This window comes from Phacochoerus africanus, chromosome 11, assembly GCF_016906955.1.
Source record: "Phacochoerus africanus isolate WHEZ1 chromosome 11, ROS_Pafr_v1, whole genome shotgun sequence".
Classification (NCBI taxonomy): Eukaryota; Metazoa; Chordata; class Mammalia; order Artiodactyla; family Suidae; genus Phacochoerus; species Phacochoerus africanus.
In genome coordinates this window covers 92,313,721-92,330,999 of record NC_062554.1, presented here as the reverse complement: position 1 = coordinate 92,330,999, position 17,279 = coordinate 92,313,721, and the positions used below count along the sequence as shown (strand labels likewise).

The window sequence follows — 17,279 nt, the reverse complement described above, 5'->3', positions numbered from 1 at the left end:
ACAAAAATAACTGTGGTCCCAAGAAGTTACCTCAAATGGTGATTTGAAATTAAGGCAGTATCTTGTCATTTTCCCCCTAATGTATTTAAGGAAAAAAAAAGCATTATCATTTATTATGTATCAATTTGTTTTTTGTAATTGTTAAGTGTTTAAGTGCCTCCCATACTGGAATGTAACTTCCTTGCGGAAAGGGACCCAGATCTGAAGGCCTTACAATACTTAGTATTATGCTTTATAAGCAGAAGGCACTCAGTGCACATTGGCCAGACATAATAATTTATGGAGAGGGCATTACAAAAAATCAACGGCTGAGCTTCCAAAGTATAATGGACCTAGGAGTTGGCCTGGGGGCTGGTGGGGTAACGGGGCACTTGGCCCTGGACCAAAGCCTTGAATCTCACTTGAATCTCAGTTATAAATGTGGTTTGACTGAATATCATAAGACAGCACCCTCAACTGAAGAGTGCTCTCTCACTCACTTGGTTCAGGCCTGGCTCTGTCCTTCACAGGCTGGCAATCCCCATAAATATGTCTTCTTTTTAAGTGGCAGTGGGAGGGGTGGGAAGGGAAATGTGCATGTCATTCTGAAACCCAACACAGCCAACCAGTGCTTCTCAGCCAGGGTTCAGGTAACCCCTGCACGTCCAGGACATCCTTCTGGAGCACCAGTGTAGTAGAGATTTTAAAACGTGAACTCATGATGTCACAGATAACACTTGCATGATTGTTCAGGAAACCTTCCCCTTGGAACTTGGCTGCTTTGGGTGGCAGGACCAGACCCCCTTCTCCTCTCCCCAGGAAAACATTCCCATCTGTCTGTTGTCAGGGTTTTGAAGGTGTAAAATGTGAGAGGCATTCCGTGAAGTCCTTATCAGCTAGTCACACTGCAGCTTGAATTAGTGTATCAGTTTAACCCCAGCAAAGATAGTGGCAGGAAAGGGGCTGACTTGTCATCTACGGAAAGAAGGGGTGCAGAGGCCTTGTCTGGGTGGGGAGAAACAAGTGTCCTGGGTCTCCCAGGGGAAAGAAGGAAAGAAAGGGGGGAGAGGGCTGAGGGGTCTTGAGGATCACTGCCACCTGCTCTGCCTACAGCTGCTGAGGTCGAGGCTGCAGGGGAATCTGCCCTGGAGACTGTTTGTCTCGCTGGGATCCTGGTCCCTGTGCCCACGCACAGCAGACCACCCAGGGCAGGTCTCTGAGCCTGACCAGATGGGCGGCTTGGCCGCAGCTCTGAGGTGAGACTGAGCGCAGATCAGGGCAGGAGCTCGGAGTAACCTGACAGTGCTCCCGCCAGCTCCCCATGGGCACATCTCGGCCCAATCCTCAACACACATACCTGTCTCAGCATGGACCTGAAAACCATGTACCGCAGCCGCTTGGTGAGGATCTCTCCGGCTTTGCCAAACGTGAAGCCCTGTGAAGAATAACATGCCACATGGGAAAGACTTGTCAGGAACCCAGCCACTGATGACACAAAAGGAGGGGGATGTGGTGCCATTGCTAAAGCAGGACACCAGACAAAGTCAGAAAGCGCGATTTCAAGGCTTGGCCATGTTTTGGTGACTGAGCACTATGGTGTGTAGCTGCACCTCGGGCAGAGTTGGAACAGCCCAGTTTTGAACTCGACATTATGCTCCCCAGCCACCTGGCAGGCCAATCAGGGCTTTGTTGGGAAGTGGTTTTGTTTGCTTGTTTGTTTTTGTTTTTTGTCTTTTTGCCATTTCTCGGGCCGCTCCCGCAGCATATGGATGGTCCCAGGCTAGGGGTCGAATCGGAGCTACAGCTGCCTACACCACAGCCACAGCAACATGGGATCCGAGCCGTGTCTGCAACCTACACCACTGCTCACAGCAACGCCGGATCCTTAACCCACTGAGCAAGGCCAGGGATCGAACCCGCAACCTCATGGTTCCTAGTCGGATTCATTAACCACTGAGCCAGGACGGGAACTCTAGGAAGTGGATTCTTTGCCCCCTCCCTGACCCTGATCCTTTCTCTCTGTGAACCAGTGTCTGTCCCTCAGGAAGCTGGGGAGTTGTTCCCAAGGCAGGGGGCCCTCTAAACCAAGGGTCTAAATTATGTATCATCCAAAGCAGAACATTTTTGTGCTACTGAAAAGGATGCTGTTCATGATTACACCAGGACCTGAGCTGTACTCTCGGGGAAGAAGAATATATAGCCACCCAGCCATAAAGGATGCAGAGATCAAAGATCTGAAATATATCGCTTTAATTAGAACAAAACAAAACAAAAAAGGCTAGGAGGGACCTGGGTTGGGGAGGAAGGATTACCAAGAAAGAATCTTCTGCACTGCCCTGTCCCGATCCCCCAAAGCTATAACCTGTGTCTGGAAGGAGTGAAGAGAGTTTGGGGAAAGAAGAGAGTAAGATGTGATTGTGCGGCCATGCTGGGCCACATCTGGAAAGGAAGAAGGACAGACCTCATCCCAGAGAGTTTGGGGATCTGGACTCGATGGAAGCAATGCTCTCGTTTCTCTCTGGAGCTCTGGGGAGCAGCAGGCTGCAGATGAGGGCTGCCACACAGTGGCCTGGGGAAAGCAGAGTGGAAAGGGCTGGATGGTGTATGACAAGAGGAGAAGCCCCAACAAGAGGCCCAAGTCTCCAGCAGAATCAGAGAAGCAGAGGAGGACAACCAGAGTGTCCCAAGTAGCATGCTGGACAGTACTGAGAGCAAGGCAAGAAACACGTGCAAAGAGCACAGTGAGATAGAGCCAAATCTTCCAAGGGGTCCTGATAAAGGAGACAGCAGTTGGACCATATAGCTGAGGGCCCCAGGCCCCTGAAGTCACCAGCATGAAGCTGGGGTGGAATGGGATGTCCAGAGACCAGCGCCCTCCACCCAGGGCTGTAATGGCTGCACAGCCTCACCTATAACACAGATACCCACCCAGGGAGAAGTGGGAGATGGAGAAAGGACGGGTTAACTGAGTTGAAGCCTGAAGTTACCGAAATGATTCACTTTCCTTGGAAATGCCCAGATTAAGATTTCCACTATTAGACTGAATGAAATCTGGACGATCCTACCCACTTCATGAATATTCCTGCTGTTATTTTTGTTGAGAACCAGCCATTGTTAAGTACTTCACAAACATTATCCCTGGAAGTCCTCATGACAAACCTACAATCACCGTTTTATAGAAAAAAATGGAAGTTTAGAGGGATTGCTATGTTGCCAGAGGCCACAGTTCTAAGGTGGCAGAGCTGGAATCTGAATCTGCGTCTAAGAGAATCTTACCCAGAATGGGAACCCAGAGCCTGGGACTTAATCCCCCAGTGAGCGCCTTCCTTCATTTCTAAATGAGGAGGTAGCATTCGTTTGAACATTATTATGAGGTACTGTGCCTTCTCTACACTTCTAAGGTCCTGTGATTCAGGGCATCTCATCTCACCTTGTTTGCCAGTCAAGCCAGGTTCCAGCCTCTCCAAGCAGAGTCGTGTTACAAAGGTACCACTTTGACTACCTCTGTTTCACCAATCCACATCTCCAGTCCAAAGCCCAGCTCCCTCCACATTCCTTAACCACCTGCACCCTCAGCAAATGCATAGCTCCAAAACTCCTATGGCCTCAATGGTTGGTATGGCATCTCATATACAATTAGTGTCACATGTATTCTAGGACAATAAAATTCCCCAAAGAACGCCAGTAACAAAGGCGTTCAGTCTGTTTTCTTTAGGACCACCTATCAAGTGTAGAAAAGTATTCTATTTAAAGTTCAAATACATGCTTAGACCGTGTAAAATAAACAGATTTGTTGAGAGTTCCATTTTTAAAAATTACAGGTGATTAATCAATCATTCATTTAATAAGTATGTTTAGAACTGCCTCCCATAGGCCTAGACACTTAGTCTTGTCATCTCTTTCAATCATCAAGAGTCAGCTACCATTATCCCTATTTTACAGATGAGGAAACTGAGGCTTAGGCAGTTTAAGTTACTTACCTGCCCAAAGACACAAAATTAGGAACTGGTGCAACACGTCCTTGAGCCTGTGTCCAATACCAAAGCTCATACTGCCTTACCTTACTGAGCCTTAGGTCTCTTAGTTCCTTGCAATTTACTTTTAGCCAAATCCGTTGCAAGCTATAAAATCTGACTCTTTACAAATGTTTCCTACAGCTTTTGTTTCAGGACTAACATTCTTCCATTATTTCAAGGGTTCTTTGTCCTTTAGCAAAAGTTGAATAATAAGCTCTTCATATTTTTTTAAAATCAGCATGACTTGCTGGGGTTTGGGTTTCATTGTTGCTTTGGAACACTGGAAGGCATTTCTTTGAGTAATGAAGCGGACTGACACTGGCAGTACTTATATCCAAACGTATGTCCAGGGCTCCCCTAAATCCCATTTTTAGACCCCAGTTCTCTTTCCAACCATCCTATTAGATCAAAATCCTGTTCCCTCTGACCTCATTAGTATTTCCAGTTAGGGGAGGAGATGGTGTGGAGAGGGAAGGAAGGGAGCCAGAGGAAGCAAAACATCTTAAACACATCAAAGAAACTTGGCTGCCAATAGCCCAGTGAATGAATAGACAAGCAATTCTACTAAAATGCAAAAATGAACTATTTTTTGGCCGCTCCAGAGTGTATGGAGTTCCCAGGCCAGGGATCAGATCCAAGCAGCGAAAGCTGCAGCTCTGGCAATGCAGAATCCTTAACCCACTGTGCCAGGCTGGGGATCAAACCTGTGTCCCAGCACTCCCAAGATGGCACCGATCCCATTTGTTCCACAGCAAGAGCTCCAAACGCAAATTACACAGATGTTTAGTAAATTACCCCAGTTGAGTAACGATAACTTTCTCAAAATGGACAAAAGTGAAAATATAGACATTTACCTGAAGGAAGAATGTAATAAAAGAAATAATTCCAAGCATTAGAAACAAGAGTGAAAACATGTTACTATGCTGTCGTTTGGTTTCACGATCATCATTTCTTGTAAAAACCTGTTAAGAAAATATTTAAAGGGTTTTCAGTTTAATCACTGAAGCAATCATTCAAAGTCTGACCCATTTCCAAACTAGCACGGGCATTCGGGGTCAAGAGAGCCTTAGTATATGGAGGTCAGGCTGGCTCCTTCAGGGCAGACCTAAAAGGGGACGGACGTCTTGTGCTTCCCTAGGAGCCAAGAGTGGGCCTGTCATTCATTCACAAATGGACCAAGCCCCCCGCCCCTTTATTTTAAGGCCCACACCCATGCCATATGGAAGTTCCCAGGCTGAGGGTCAAATTGGAGCTGTAGCTAACAGCCACAGCTGCCATAACAAAGCCAAATCTGAGCCACGTCTGTGATCTACACCACAAATGAAAGCAATGCTGGATCCTTCACCCACTGAGCAAGGCTAAGGATTGAACCCGAGTCCTCTTGGATACTAGTCAGGTTCGATACCACTGAGTACAATGGGAACTCCCAGTCTGTTCTTCCTTTGATGGGAAACTGCATCAAATGGCAATTGGTTGTTTTACAATCTGGACATTTCAACTTGTCTGAAGTTGAACTGTGTCTGCTGATGTGGTTTTGGTGAACCAGAGGTGCTCATTCATTGAGCCCAGGCCCTTTGGAAGAAAGGAGGTTCTCAAACCAGCCTTCTTTGTAGGATGGGGGTTAGACAGTTAGGGGCGGACCATGGCTGGCTGACCTAGAACCACCCTTTGGAGACCTTGGTTAGAAGACCTAATGGGAGGCCCTGGGCTTGAGGCACACAGACAACAACACTCCACAGGGAAAGAAAACACATCTCCCTTCACACTGGGCCCAAATCAGTCTTGGAGGAGAGCCTCATTCCTAACCCAATCCAGGCATGTTTATCTCTTAAAAAGGGAAAAAAGCTTTGGAGTGCCTGTCGTGGTTCAGTGGAAATGAATCTGACTAATATCCATGAGGACTCAGGTTCAATCCCTGGCCTGGCTGAGTGAGTTAAAGATCTGTCATTGCTGTGGATCTGTCATTTAGATGCGGCTCAGATCTGTCGTTGCTGTGGCTCTTGCGTAGGCCAGCGGCTACAGCTCTGATTTGACCCCTAGCCTGGGAATCTCCATATGTCATGAGTGCTGCCCTAAAAAGACTTAAAAAGAAAAGAAGAAGAAGAAGGAAAAAAGTTTGGGGGAAGAAATCAATTTTTCTTGATTAGTCATTCCAATGAAAATATTAGCTGACCATCAGTGAGCTCCCACTCTGTGCCAGGCATTATTCTAAGCAAATTTATGTACACTATCCTTGATCCTCACAACCACCTCTTGAGGGTTTTTTTTTTTTTTCTTTCTCTTTTTCTTTTTAAGGCCGCACCTGTGACACATGGAAGTTCCCAGGCTAGGGACTGAATCAGAGCTACCACTGCCGATCTACACCACAACCACGGCAATGCCAGGTGTGATTCACCTCAGCAACCTATGCTGCAGATTGCAGCAGTGCTGGATCCTTAATTTGTTGAGCAAGCCCAGGGATTGAACCCCCTTCCTCATGGATCCTAGTTGCGTTCTTAACCCACTGAGCCACAACAGGAACTCCAAGGTTTGTTTTATTATCATCACCATTTTAACAGAGGGAACCTGAAGCATAGAGAAGTTAGTTAATTGCTCAGGATAACACAGCCAGCAAGCGATGACTCAAGGATGTACCCCCGACTGCTGTAACTCAGAGCCCACAACCCTAAACTCTGGGTTATACAACTTCAAGGAGGCAGAGAGCTTGTTGCCTACCCAATATCTAGGATCTAGAGAGTCAGCCCTGGACCATGTGTTTCTAGGCCTATCATTACATGAGGAATGAGGAAAACAGAAGGTCTGCAATTTAAGTTTTTTGTATATGTAGCCAAACCTATTCCTAACTGCTTCATTCCTTTTTTTTTTTTTTTTTCCTTCTGATGATGCCATTGTCTGCCTGCAAGACAAATGTGAGAACAGGGACTAGCCCCAATGTATAGTGGCTATGAGGCACCCACCAAATGCTTATATAAAGTTCTAACAGAACACAGTCATGTTAATTTGTTTCTGAAGGGTTACTTCTGCACTATAGTAGCAAGGTTGAATATGTGTAACAGAGACCATATGGCCTGCACAGCCTAAATATTTACTCTATTACCCTTTATAGACAAAGTCTTCTCTCCCCTGGCCTGGAACATGTGCTCCATGTAATCACACAGTTTCTCTTCTTCCTACTCTTTCAGCACCTAGAACAATACCTGGCACAAAGCAAACACTGAGAACATGTGTCCTGAATGTCACTTAAATAAGTTAGCCAGCTCTGGGTGCCCTTGAATATTTATACATCTTTCTGTATAATCAGAAGTTAGTGTTTGGGCTGCATCTTGTGGAGTGATCCACCTTTTTCTCCACAGTGTTTCCAACGTTCCGGCAAAGGCACCTGAGCTTGATGTTGGAACGTCTGCCACTAAACAGAAAGGACTCCTGCCTAGCTTGGAACGTAAAATGCCCTCATGGAAAGCAGGTGCAACCAGGCTCTGTCAACCTCAGTCTTTCGGAAGCCATCACGTTTGGTTGCAGCTTAACATGCGCATGGCCTGACACATCCTGACAAGCACCTATCAGGGTGCAGCCATGTGACAGATGTGTGAGGAACTCTATATGACAGTCCTGAGGCTTACTTAGAGTCCAGTGATGGCAGGTAGGGGACAGTCACTTAGCTTCATGGACTATTTTTCAGGGATCTCGTTCCTGGGGCTCTAGGACAGAAAGTGACTGCCACGACAAAGGAAGCTTCGAAAAAGTACCTGTTTTATCACAAACCAGACATCCATTCCTACATCCTCAAGCTGATTAGTGTCATACGAAAGTGCTTGGGTTTTTTTTGTAGCTTTTGTATACAGTTACAAATATGAACAGTTCATTTTTCACACGAGCAAACCCCCAAATGGACAGAAACACTTACCCCTATCATCCTTGAAAATATTATTGAAAATGCTGGTTGCAGACCTCCGTTTATAATGGCACAAAATATGCCAACCACAAAATAAGGCCATTCAGTTATATTCAGCTTCAGAATCCTCCAAAAGGAAACTGGAGGTACGTGTTCATCCTGGAGAACACAAAACATTACAACAGACTAGTAAGGAAAAGAACTGAGAGTAGAGTGTGCTGGGGGTTTGGGATGAAAATGCTATAAAATTGGGTTGTGATGATTGTTGTACAACCATAAATGCAATAAAATAAAAAAGAAAAGAATTGACACCTAATTGATTTAAGTGATGTAACGTTCTTCTGTATGTATGGAAATTTAAAAATGAATAGATCTTATTCCTACTTCCATATCAATTGATGGCTATTTAACTTTGAAACGAGTGCTGACAGATTCTATTATATTCCTCCTTTATTTTTAAGAAGTAAATGATGATTTCATAAACTTTTTTTTTTAGGATCCTGCGTGCAGAGGCTTCATGTGGGATCTCAGTTCCCAAACTCCCAAACCAGGGATCAAACATGGGCTATGTTGCAAAATACCAAATCCTAACCACTAGACCACCAGGGAAGTCCTCTGATTCCATAAACTTTTAAGTCTGACTTGACATTTTAAACGTGACAAAAAATTTTATAAGTAGGGATGAAGGAATAGAAATGTTTATATATGATGACCCATTATAATCTGTCTCTTTACATTACAAATTCTATTTCTAAAGTTCTTGTCCTATAAATTGTCATTCTTTTTTTTTTTTTTTTTTTTTGGCCATTACCTGGGCATGCAAATGTTCCCAGGCCAGGGATTGAACCCATGCTATAGCCGTAAAAATGCCAGGTCCTTAACCTGGAAGCCACCAGGTAACTCCCACAAATTCCACCTTGTGTCTAAAATGTTGAGATTTGGGTTTGTGGAACATGTGAGGGAAGAGGACAGGAGGCTTCTGGATAACCCCTTCTTGTTCCCACTCCTATCCCAGCCTTGGCCCACTATTAAAGACACAACTCTACAGGTTTTTCCGTACCAAGCCTTCTTTTGTACTAAGCTTTCTGTCTTGGCCTTGTGGTCCCTTGATACTCTTGCGAGTTGATCTTCTTAGTAGACTGGATCCGAAATCTTTTGGAGACATGTCCAAGGCATCAGCTTCACCAACTGCATTTTCTAATTCTATTTCATTGCCTTTTGTCTAAAAAAGAAATACGCATAAGCTGGTTAGGTTAAGTTAATCAATGAAAACTAATCATTGAATATATGGTATCAAAGTAAATGGCAATTTAAGTCCTTAACAAGAAAGGATCAAGCTAAACTGCTATTTTCTGGTGTGGTTACATTTGAAAGTTAAAGCCACTAATAAGGAATCACATTAAATATGCTGAAACAAGATGACATCCATTATGTGTATCTTATATAGCCATTTCCTTTTCCCAGTTTTTTGGGGGGTTTTTTGTTTGTTTTTTGCTTTTTAGGGCCATAACCATGGCATATGAAGTTCCTGGTTTAGGGGTCAAATTGTAGCTGCAACTTCCAACCCAAGCCACAGCCACAGCAATGTGGGATCCAAGCTGTGCTGCCACCTACACCACCACTCACAGCAATGCCAGGTCCTTAACCCACTGAGCAAAGCCAGGGATCTAATCCACATCCTCATGGATATTAGTTGTATTGTTTCCACTTCACCCCAACAGGCACTCCTTGAGTTTTTTTTGGCTCAAATATACTTGCTGTGGACTAGTGTCCTTAATAGAAATATGTTGCAAACCATACTGTGAACCAACCACATTTGTCATTGTGAAATTTTTAAGAAGTCACATTTAAAAAGAGAGGGAGGAGGAAGGCATGATGGCGGAAGAATAGGGGGATATACTTACCCTCTCCCAGAAACACAACCAAAAAAAACACATCTACAGATTAAACGACTCACACAGAATAGCAATTAATCGCTGGCAGAAGAACCTAAACTCCAATAATGGCAAGAATCTCATGACATAACTGGGTAAAACAAGAGAAAAGAGGAGAATGAGAGAAGGGGAAGCTGGGCTGGACGGGAGCTCCCAAAAGGGAACTGTGGAGGAGAAAGGGATCCCACACCCTGGAAAGTCACCTACTTGAGGGAAAGATCAACTGAATTGGTGGGATCTCCAGATGCAGAGAAGAGTGCAGCAGTAAGTCTGAGATCTGAAAAGCAGAGTGAGAACCAAACAGATCATCTCAACTATTTGCACAGTCACCAAAAACCGAGACACTTGGGTGGAGGCTGGGCACGGAGACCTCAGCTCCGGAGGTTAGTCCCTGGGAGCGGGCTGGGTTGGGTGGTGTGGAGACTGCTTGGGGGACTAGGAAGCAGTCTGTAGGGTTTCTAGGAAACTAGAAAGCTGAGTGTTGTGGGTAGAGGGAGCAATACACTAAGGGCTGGGGAGTGGAAAGCCACATCAGGAAATCCGAGAGAAGAGCTGGATCTGCAGGAGAGACAAGGTGCCAGTGAGGGGAGAGGAGGAGGGGTGAGCTGCCATAGAATACTCCCCATGCCACAGGAAGCTCACTTGCCCACCAGCTATCAGAAAGCTGTGCTTCCCAGTGCATCCCCCCTTCCCCTACCCCGTGCATGCTGGACCTGAGGCTGCCTGCCATCCTGGAGGGCTGACCTCACCATTTGAAGGAAGCCGACCACCACAGGGGCTTTCCCTGCCCTGGCCTGCCTGCCCTCTGGAGGGGCTACACCCCCGCAGAGCAGCACCCAGCACTGCCAGCCCCCTGGAAAAGGCCCACAGCCCAGAAAGCTAGAACAAGTTTGGCCTGGCTGTGCAAAATCTGCCTCCATTTCGGGGCAGTCCTGCCAATTCTGGCTGCCCTAGGGAAGAGCGCCTTGGGTTCTCAGTGGCCCAGCTAGCCTATCCCGTCCTTAGGGGGTGCTGCACTCCCATGAAACAGCTGCCCAGCATTGCCAGCCCCCTGGAAGAGCACCACAGCCCAGAAACACCAGATCAAGCTCTGCCTGGCTGCATGAAATCTGCTTCCATTGCGGTGCAGACCTCCCAGTCCTGTCTGCCCTAAGGAAGTCCTCCTTTGCTTCAGAGAGAACCTGTCAGCTCTGCCCACCCTCAGGAAAAGCCATGCTGCCTCAGAGAAGACCGACCAACAATGCCAGCCCTCGGGAAAGATTCCACAGCAGTGCCAAGGCAAACCCTGCCTGGCCATGGGGAATACAACTCCACCAAGAAAAAGAAAACAAGCAGCAAGATGAAGAAGCTGAGAAACCACCCCAAGTTAAACCAACAGGAGAACTCACCTAAAGCAGTCAACAATGAAACAGACCTCTACAGTTTCACAGACTTGGAGTTCAAAAGGGGGATAGTGAAAATACTGAAGGAATTAAGAGAAGATATGCACAGTAATGCAGACACCCTCAGAAAGGAACTAGAAAATATAAGGAGGAGCCAAGAAAAACTAGAAAATTCATTTGCAGAGATATAAACTGAACTAAGGGCAGTAAAAACCAGAATGAATAATGCAGAAGAACCAATTAGTGATGTGGAAGATAGAATAATGGAAATCACCCAATCAGGACAGCAGACAGAAAACCAAATGAAAAAACATGAAAGCAATATAAGAGACCTATGGGATAATTTAAAGCGGGCCAATCTACGCATAATAGGAATTCCAGAAGGAGAAGAAAAAGATAAGGGGATGGAAAATATATTTGAAGAAATTATCGCTGGAAACTTCCCAAATCTAAAGGATACTGATTTTAAGATACAGGAAGCACAGAGGACCCCAAACAAGTTGAACCCAAATAGACCCACACCAAGATGCATTATCACAAAAATGGCAAAAGTTAATGATAAAGAGAGGATCCTAAAGGCAGCAAGAGAAAAGCAAAATGTTACCTATAAGGGAACCCCCATAAGGTTATCAACTGATTTTTTGACAGAAACTCTACAGGCCAGGAGAGAATGGCAAGAGATATTTAAAGTGCTAAAAGGAAAAAATATGCAACCGAGAATACTCTATCCAGCAAGAATATCATTTAAAATAGAAGGGGAAATAAAAATTTTTTCCAACAAACAAAAGCTAAAAGAATACAGCAATACAAAACCCAGGCTAAAAGAAATATTGAAAGGGCTTCTCTAAACCAAAAAGGAAGGAAAGAAAGGGGAAAAAATGAGGAAAAACTAGGATTGAGGAAACCACAGGGAGCAGTCACTCAAATAAGCCAGCATACAGATTAATCATGAACATGTTTAAAACAAAATAAAATTAAAAAGAAAAAAAGAGTCATCAAAATCATAAAATGTGGGCAAGGGAAGTAAGGAAATAAATAGACTGTTTTAAAAATTTTTTTTCTTTTTTTTTTCTCTCTCTCTCTCTCACTTATTTTTCCTCTTCTTAATTTTAGTATAGTAATGAAGTATTTGAACCTACAGGACCATCAGGCTAAAACACACAATTATAGGAAGGGGTTAGCATACTTAAAAAACAGGACAACCACAAATCAAAACCAAACACTGCATTCACAAAAAATGAAAAGAAAAACACTCAAGCAGAAAATAATTGGAGACCATCCAACCAAAAAAAGAAAGGAAGAATGGAGAATCATAGAATCAACTGAAACACGAGGTTTAAAATGGCAATAAATAATCATCTATCAATTATCACCTTAAATGTCAATGGACTGAATGCTCCAATGAAAAGACACAGAGTGGCTGAGTGGATAAAAAAGCAAAAACCTTCAATATGCTGCCTACAAGAAACTCACCTTAGCACAAAGGACACATATAGATTGAAAGCAAAGGGGTGGGCAAAAATATTTCATGCCGATAGACATGACAGGAAAGCAGGAGTTGCAATACTCAGACAAAATAGACTTTAAAACAAAGGCATAAAGAAGGACACTATTTAATGATGAAGGGATCAATTCAAGAAGAGGATATTACTGTCATCAACATATTTGCCCCAAATACAGGAGCACTCAGATACATACAACAAATATTAACAGACATAAAGGGAGAAATTGATGGGAATACAATCATAGTAGGAGACTTTAATACCCCACTCACATCAATGGACAGATCCTCTAGACAGAAAACCACTAAAGCAACAGAGATCCTAAAGCAAACAATAGAAAAGTTAGACTTAATTGACATCTTCAGGACACTACATCCAAAACAATCAGAATACACATTCTTCTCAAGTGTGCATGGAACATTCTCAAGAATCGACCACATATTGGGACACAAAGCTAACCTCAACAAATTTAGGAGCATAGAAATTATTTCAAGTATCTTCTCTGACCACAGTGTCATGAAACTAGAAATCAACCACAGGAAAAGAAATGAGAACAAACCTACTACATGGAGACTAAACAGCATACTACTAAAAAACCAATGGGTCAATGAGGAAATCAAGAAGGAAATTAAAAAATACCTTAAGACAAACGATAATGAAGACACAACCTCTCAAAATCTATGGGACACCACAAAAGCAGTGCTCAGAGGGAAATTCATAGCAATACAGGCCTTCCTCAAAAAAGAAGAAAGATCTCAAATTGACAACTTAACCCTCCACCTAAACAAATTAGAAACAAGAACAAAAAAGACCTAAAGTCAGCAGAAGGAAGGAAATTATGCAGATCAAAGAGGAAATCGATAAAATAGAGATTCAAAAAGCAATAGAGAAAATTAATAAAACTAAGAGCTGGTTCTTTGAAAAGGTAAACAAAATTGACAAGCCCCTGGCTAGACTCACTAAGAAGAGGAGAGAAAGAACCCAAATAAACAAAATTAGAAATGAAAAAGGAGAAATCACAACAGATACGTACTGCAGAAATTTGTACTGTAGAAATACAAAATACCATAACAGAATACTATGAAAAACTATATGCCAACGAATTTGACAATCTGGAAGAAATGGACAATTTTCTAGAATCTTACAGCCTGCCAAAACTGAATCAAGAACAAACAGACCAACTGAACACACCAATCACTAGAAATGAAATTGAGTATGTCATAAAGACACTCCCTACAAATAAAAGTCCAGGACCAGATGGCTTCACAGGTGAATTCTACCAAACATATAAAGAGGATCTGGTGCCCATCCTCCTTAAACTTTTTCTTTTCTTTTTCTTTTTTTTTTTTTTGTCTTTTTGCTATTTCTTGGGCAGCTCCTGTGGCATATGGAGGTTCCCAGGCTAGGGGTTGAATCGGAGCTGCAGCCACAAGCCTACGCCAGAGCCACAGCAACCCGGGATCTGAGCCACGTCTGCAACCTACACCACAGCTCACGGCAATGCCGGATCGTTAACCCAATGAGCAAGGGCAGGGACCAAACCTGCAACCTCATGGTTCCTATTCAGATTCGTTAACCACAGCACCACGACGGGAACTCCCTTAAACTTTTTCAAAAGGTTGAAGAAGAAGGAACACTCCCAAAGACATTCTCTGATGCCACCATCACCCTAATTCCAAAACCAGACAAAGATATGACCAAAAAAGAAGACTATAGGCCAGTATCTTTGATGAATATAGACACAAAAATTCTCAACAAAATTTTAGCCAACCGAATCCAACAACATATCAAAAAGATCATACATCATGATCAGGTAGGGTTCATCCCAGGTGCACAAGGATGGTTCAAAATATGCAAATCAATCAGCATCATACACCACATTAATAAAAGAAAAGTCAAAAACCACATGATCATCTCAAAAGATGCAGAAAAAGCACTTGACAAAGTCCAACATCCATTCATGATCAAAACTCTCGCCAGGGACTTCCTGTCACAGCCCAGTGGTTAACGAATCCGACTAGGAACCATGAGGTTGCGGGTTCGGTCCCTGCCCTTGCTCAATGGGTTAAGGATCCAGCGTTGCCATGAGCTGTGGTGTAGGTTGCAGACGTGGCTCGGATACCGAGCTGCTGTGGCTCTGGCGTAGGCCAGTGGCTGCAGCTCTGATTTGACCACTAGCCTGGGAACCTCCATATACCATGACAGCAGCCCAAGAAATGGGAAAAAGAAAAAAAAAAAAAAACCTCTTGCCAAAGTGGGTATAGAGGGAACATTCCTGAGCATAATCAAAGCCATTTATGACAAACCCACAGCAAATATAATACTCAATGGAGAAAAACTGAAAGCCTTCTCACTCAAATCTAGAACAAGACAGGGATGCCCACTCTTACCACTGCTATTCAACATAGTTTTGGAAGTCCTAGCCATAGCAGTTAGACAGACAAAAGAAATAAAAGTCATCCAAATAGGAACAGAAGACATCAAACTGTCACTGTATGCAGATGACATGATACTATACATAGAAAACCCTAAGGACTCCACACAAAAACTACTTGAACTTATCAAAAAATTCAGCAAAGTATGAAGGATATAAGGTTAACATTCAGAAATCAGTTGCATTTCTGTATACCAACAATGAAATATTAGAAAAGGAATACAAAAATACGATACCTTTTAAAATTGCACCTCAAAAAAATCAAATACCTTGGAATACACCTGACCAAGGAGGTAAAGGACTTATATGCCAAGAACTATAAAACATTAATCAAGGAAATTAAAGAAGATGTAAAGAAATGGAAAGATATTCCATGTTCCTGTTGGAAAAATTAATATTGTAAAAATGGCCATACTTCCCAAAGCAATCTACAGATTCAATGCAATCCCTATCAGATTACCCAGGACATTTTTCACAGAACTAGAACAAACAATCCAAACATTTATATGGAACCACAAAAGACCCAGAATTGCCAAAGCAATCCTGAGAAATAAAAACCAAGCAGGAGGCATAACTCTCCCAGACTTCAAGAAATACTACAAAGCCACAGTCATCAAGACAGTGTGGTACTGGTATCAAAACAGACAGACAGACCAATGGAACAGAACAGAGAATCCGGAAATAAACCCTGACACCTAGGGTCAATTAATCTTTGACAAGGGAGGCAAGAACATAAAATGGGAAAAAGAAAGTCTATTCAGCAAGCATTGCTGGGAAACCTGGACAGCTGCATGCAAATCAATGAAACTAGAGCACACCCTCACACCATGCACGAAAATAAACTCAAAATGGCTTAAATGCTTAAATGTAAGATAAGACACCATCAACTCCTGGAAGAGAACATAGGCAAAACACTCTCTGACATCAACCTCATGAATATTTTCTCAGGTCAGTCTCCCAAAGCAATCGAAATTAGAGCAAAAATAAACCCATGGGACCTAATCAAACTGAAAAGCTTTTGCACAGCAAAGGAAACCCAAAAGAAAACAAAAAGACAACTTACAGAATGGGAGAAAATAGTTTCAAATGATGCAACCAACAAGGGCTTAATCTCTAGAATATATAAACAACTTATACAACCCAACAGCAAAAAAGCCAATCACCCAATGGAAAAATGGGCTAAAGACCTGAATAGACTGTTCTCCAAGGAAGATATACAGATGGCCAATAAGCATATGAAAAAATGCTCAACATCGCTGGTTATAAGAGAAATGCAAATCAAAACTACCATGAGATACCGCCTCACACCAGTCAGAATGGCCATCATTAATAAATCCACAAATAACAAGCACTGGAGGGGTTTTGGAGAAAAGGGAACCCTCCTGCACTGCTGGTGGGAATGTAAACTGGTACAGCCACTATGGAGAACAGTTTGGAGATATCTTAGGTATTTATACATAGAACTACCATATGACCCCACAATCCCACTCTTGGGCATATATCCGGACAAATGTTTCCTTGAAAAAGACACATGCACCCGCATGTTCATTGCAGCACTATTCACAATAGCCAAGACATGGAAACAACGCAAATGTCCACCGACAGATGATTGGATTCAGAAGAGGTGGTATATATACACAATGGAATACTACTCAGCCATAAAAAAGAATGACATCATGCCATTTACAGAAACATGGGTGGAACTAGAGACTCTCATACTGAGTGAAATAAGTCAGAAAGACAAAGACAAATACCATATGATATCACTTTTATCTGGAATCTAATTTACAGCACAAATGAACATTTCCACAGAAAAGAAAATCATGGACTTGGAGAATAGACTTGTGGCTGCTCAGGGGGAGAGGGAGGGAGTGGGAGAGATCGGGAGCTTGGGGTTATCGGATACAAGTTGGAATGAATTTACAATGAGATCCTGCTGAGTAGCATTGAGATCTATGTCTAGATACTTACATTGCAACGGAACAAAGGGTGGAAAAAAATGTATACATGGAAGTGTAACTTGGTCCCCATACTGTACAGCAGGAAAAAAAATTTAAAAAAAATTTTTTAAATCTAATTAAAAATAAAAAATAAATAAATAAAAAGAGAGGGAAAAACCAATCTTAATTATATTTTTTAT

At 43.0% G+C, this 17,279-nt stretch overlaps 1 protein-coding gene across 2 annotated transcripts in view; it reads right to left on the bottom strand.

The window, feature by feature from the left end:
- LOC125111358 (ATP-dependent translocase ABCB1-like) overlaps positions 1-17,279 on the bottom strand; it is an 85,604-nt gene that overhangs the window by 22,014 nt on the left and 46,311 nt on the right. For both annotated transcript variants that reach the window (XM_047753296.1, XM_047753295.1), the window contains 4 exons: positions 8,948-9,109; positions 7,900-8,046; positions 4,850-4,957; positions 1,337-1,414 (listed from right to left, as the gene is read on the bottom strand). In XM_047753296.1, the coding sequence (XP_047609252.1) occupies positions 1,337-1,414; positions 4,850-4,957; positions 7,900-8,046; positions 8,948-9,109 (495 nt within the window). The remainder of the gene's footprint in view (positions 1-1,336; positions 1,415-4,849; positions 4,958-7,899; positions 8,047-8,947; positions 9,110-17,279) is intronic.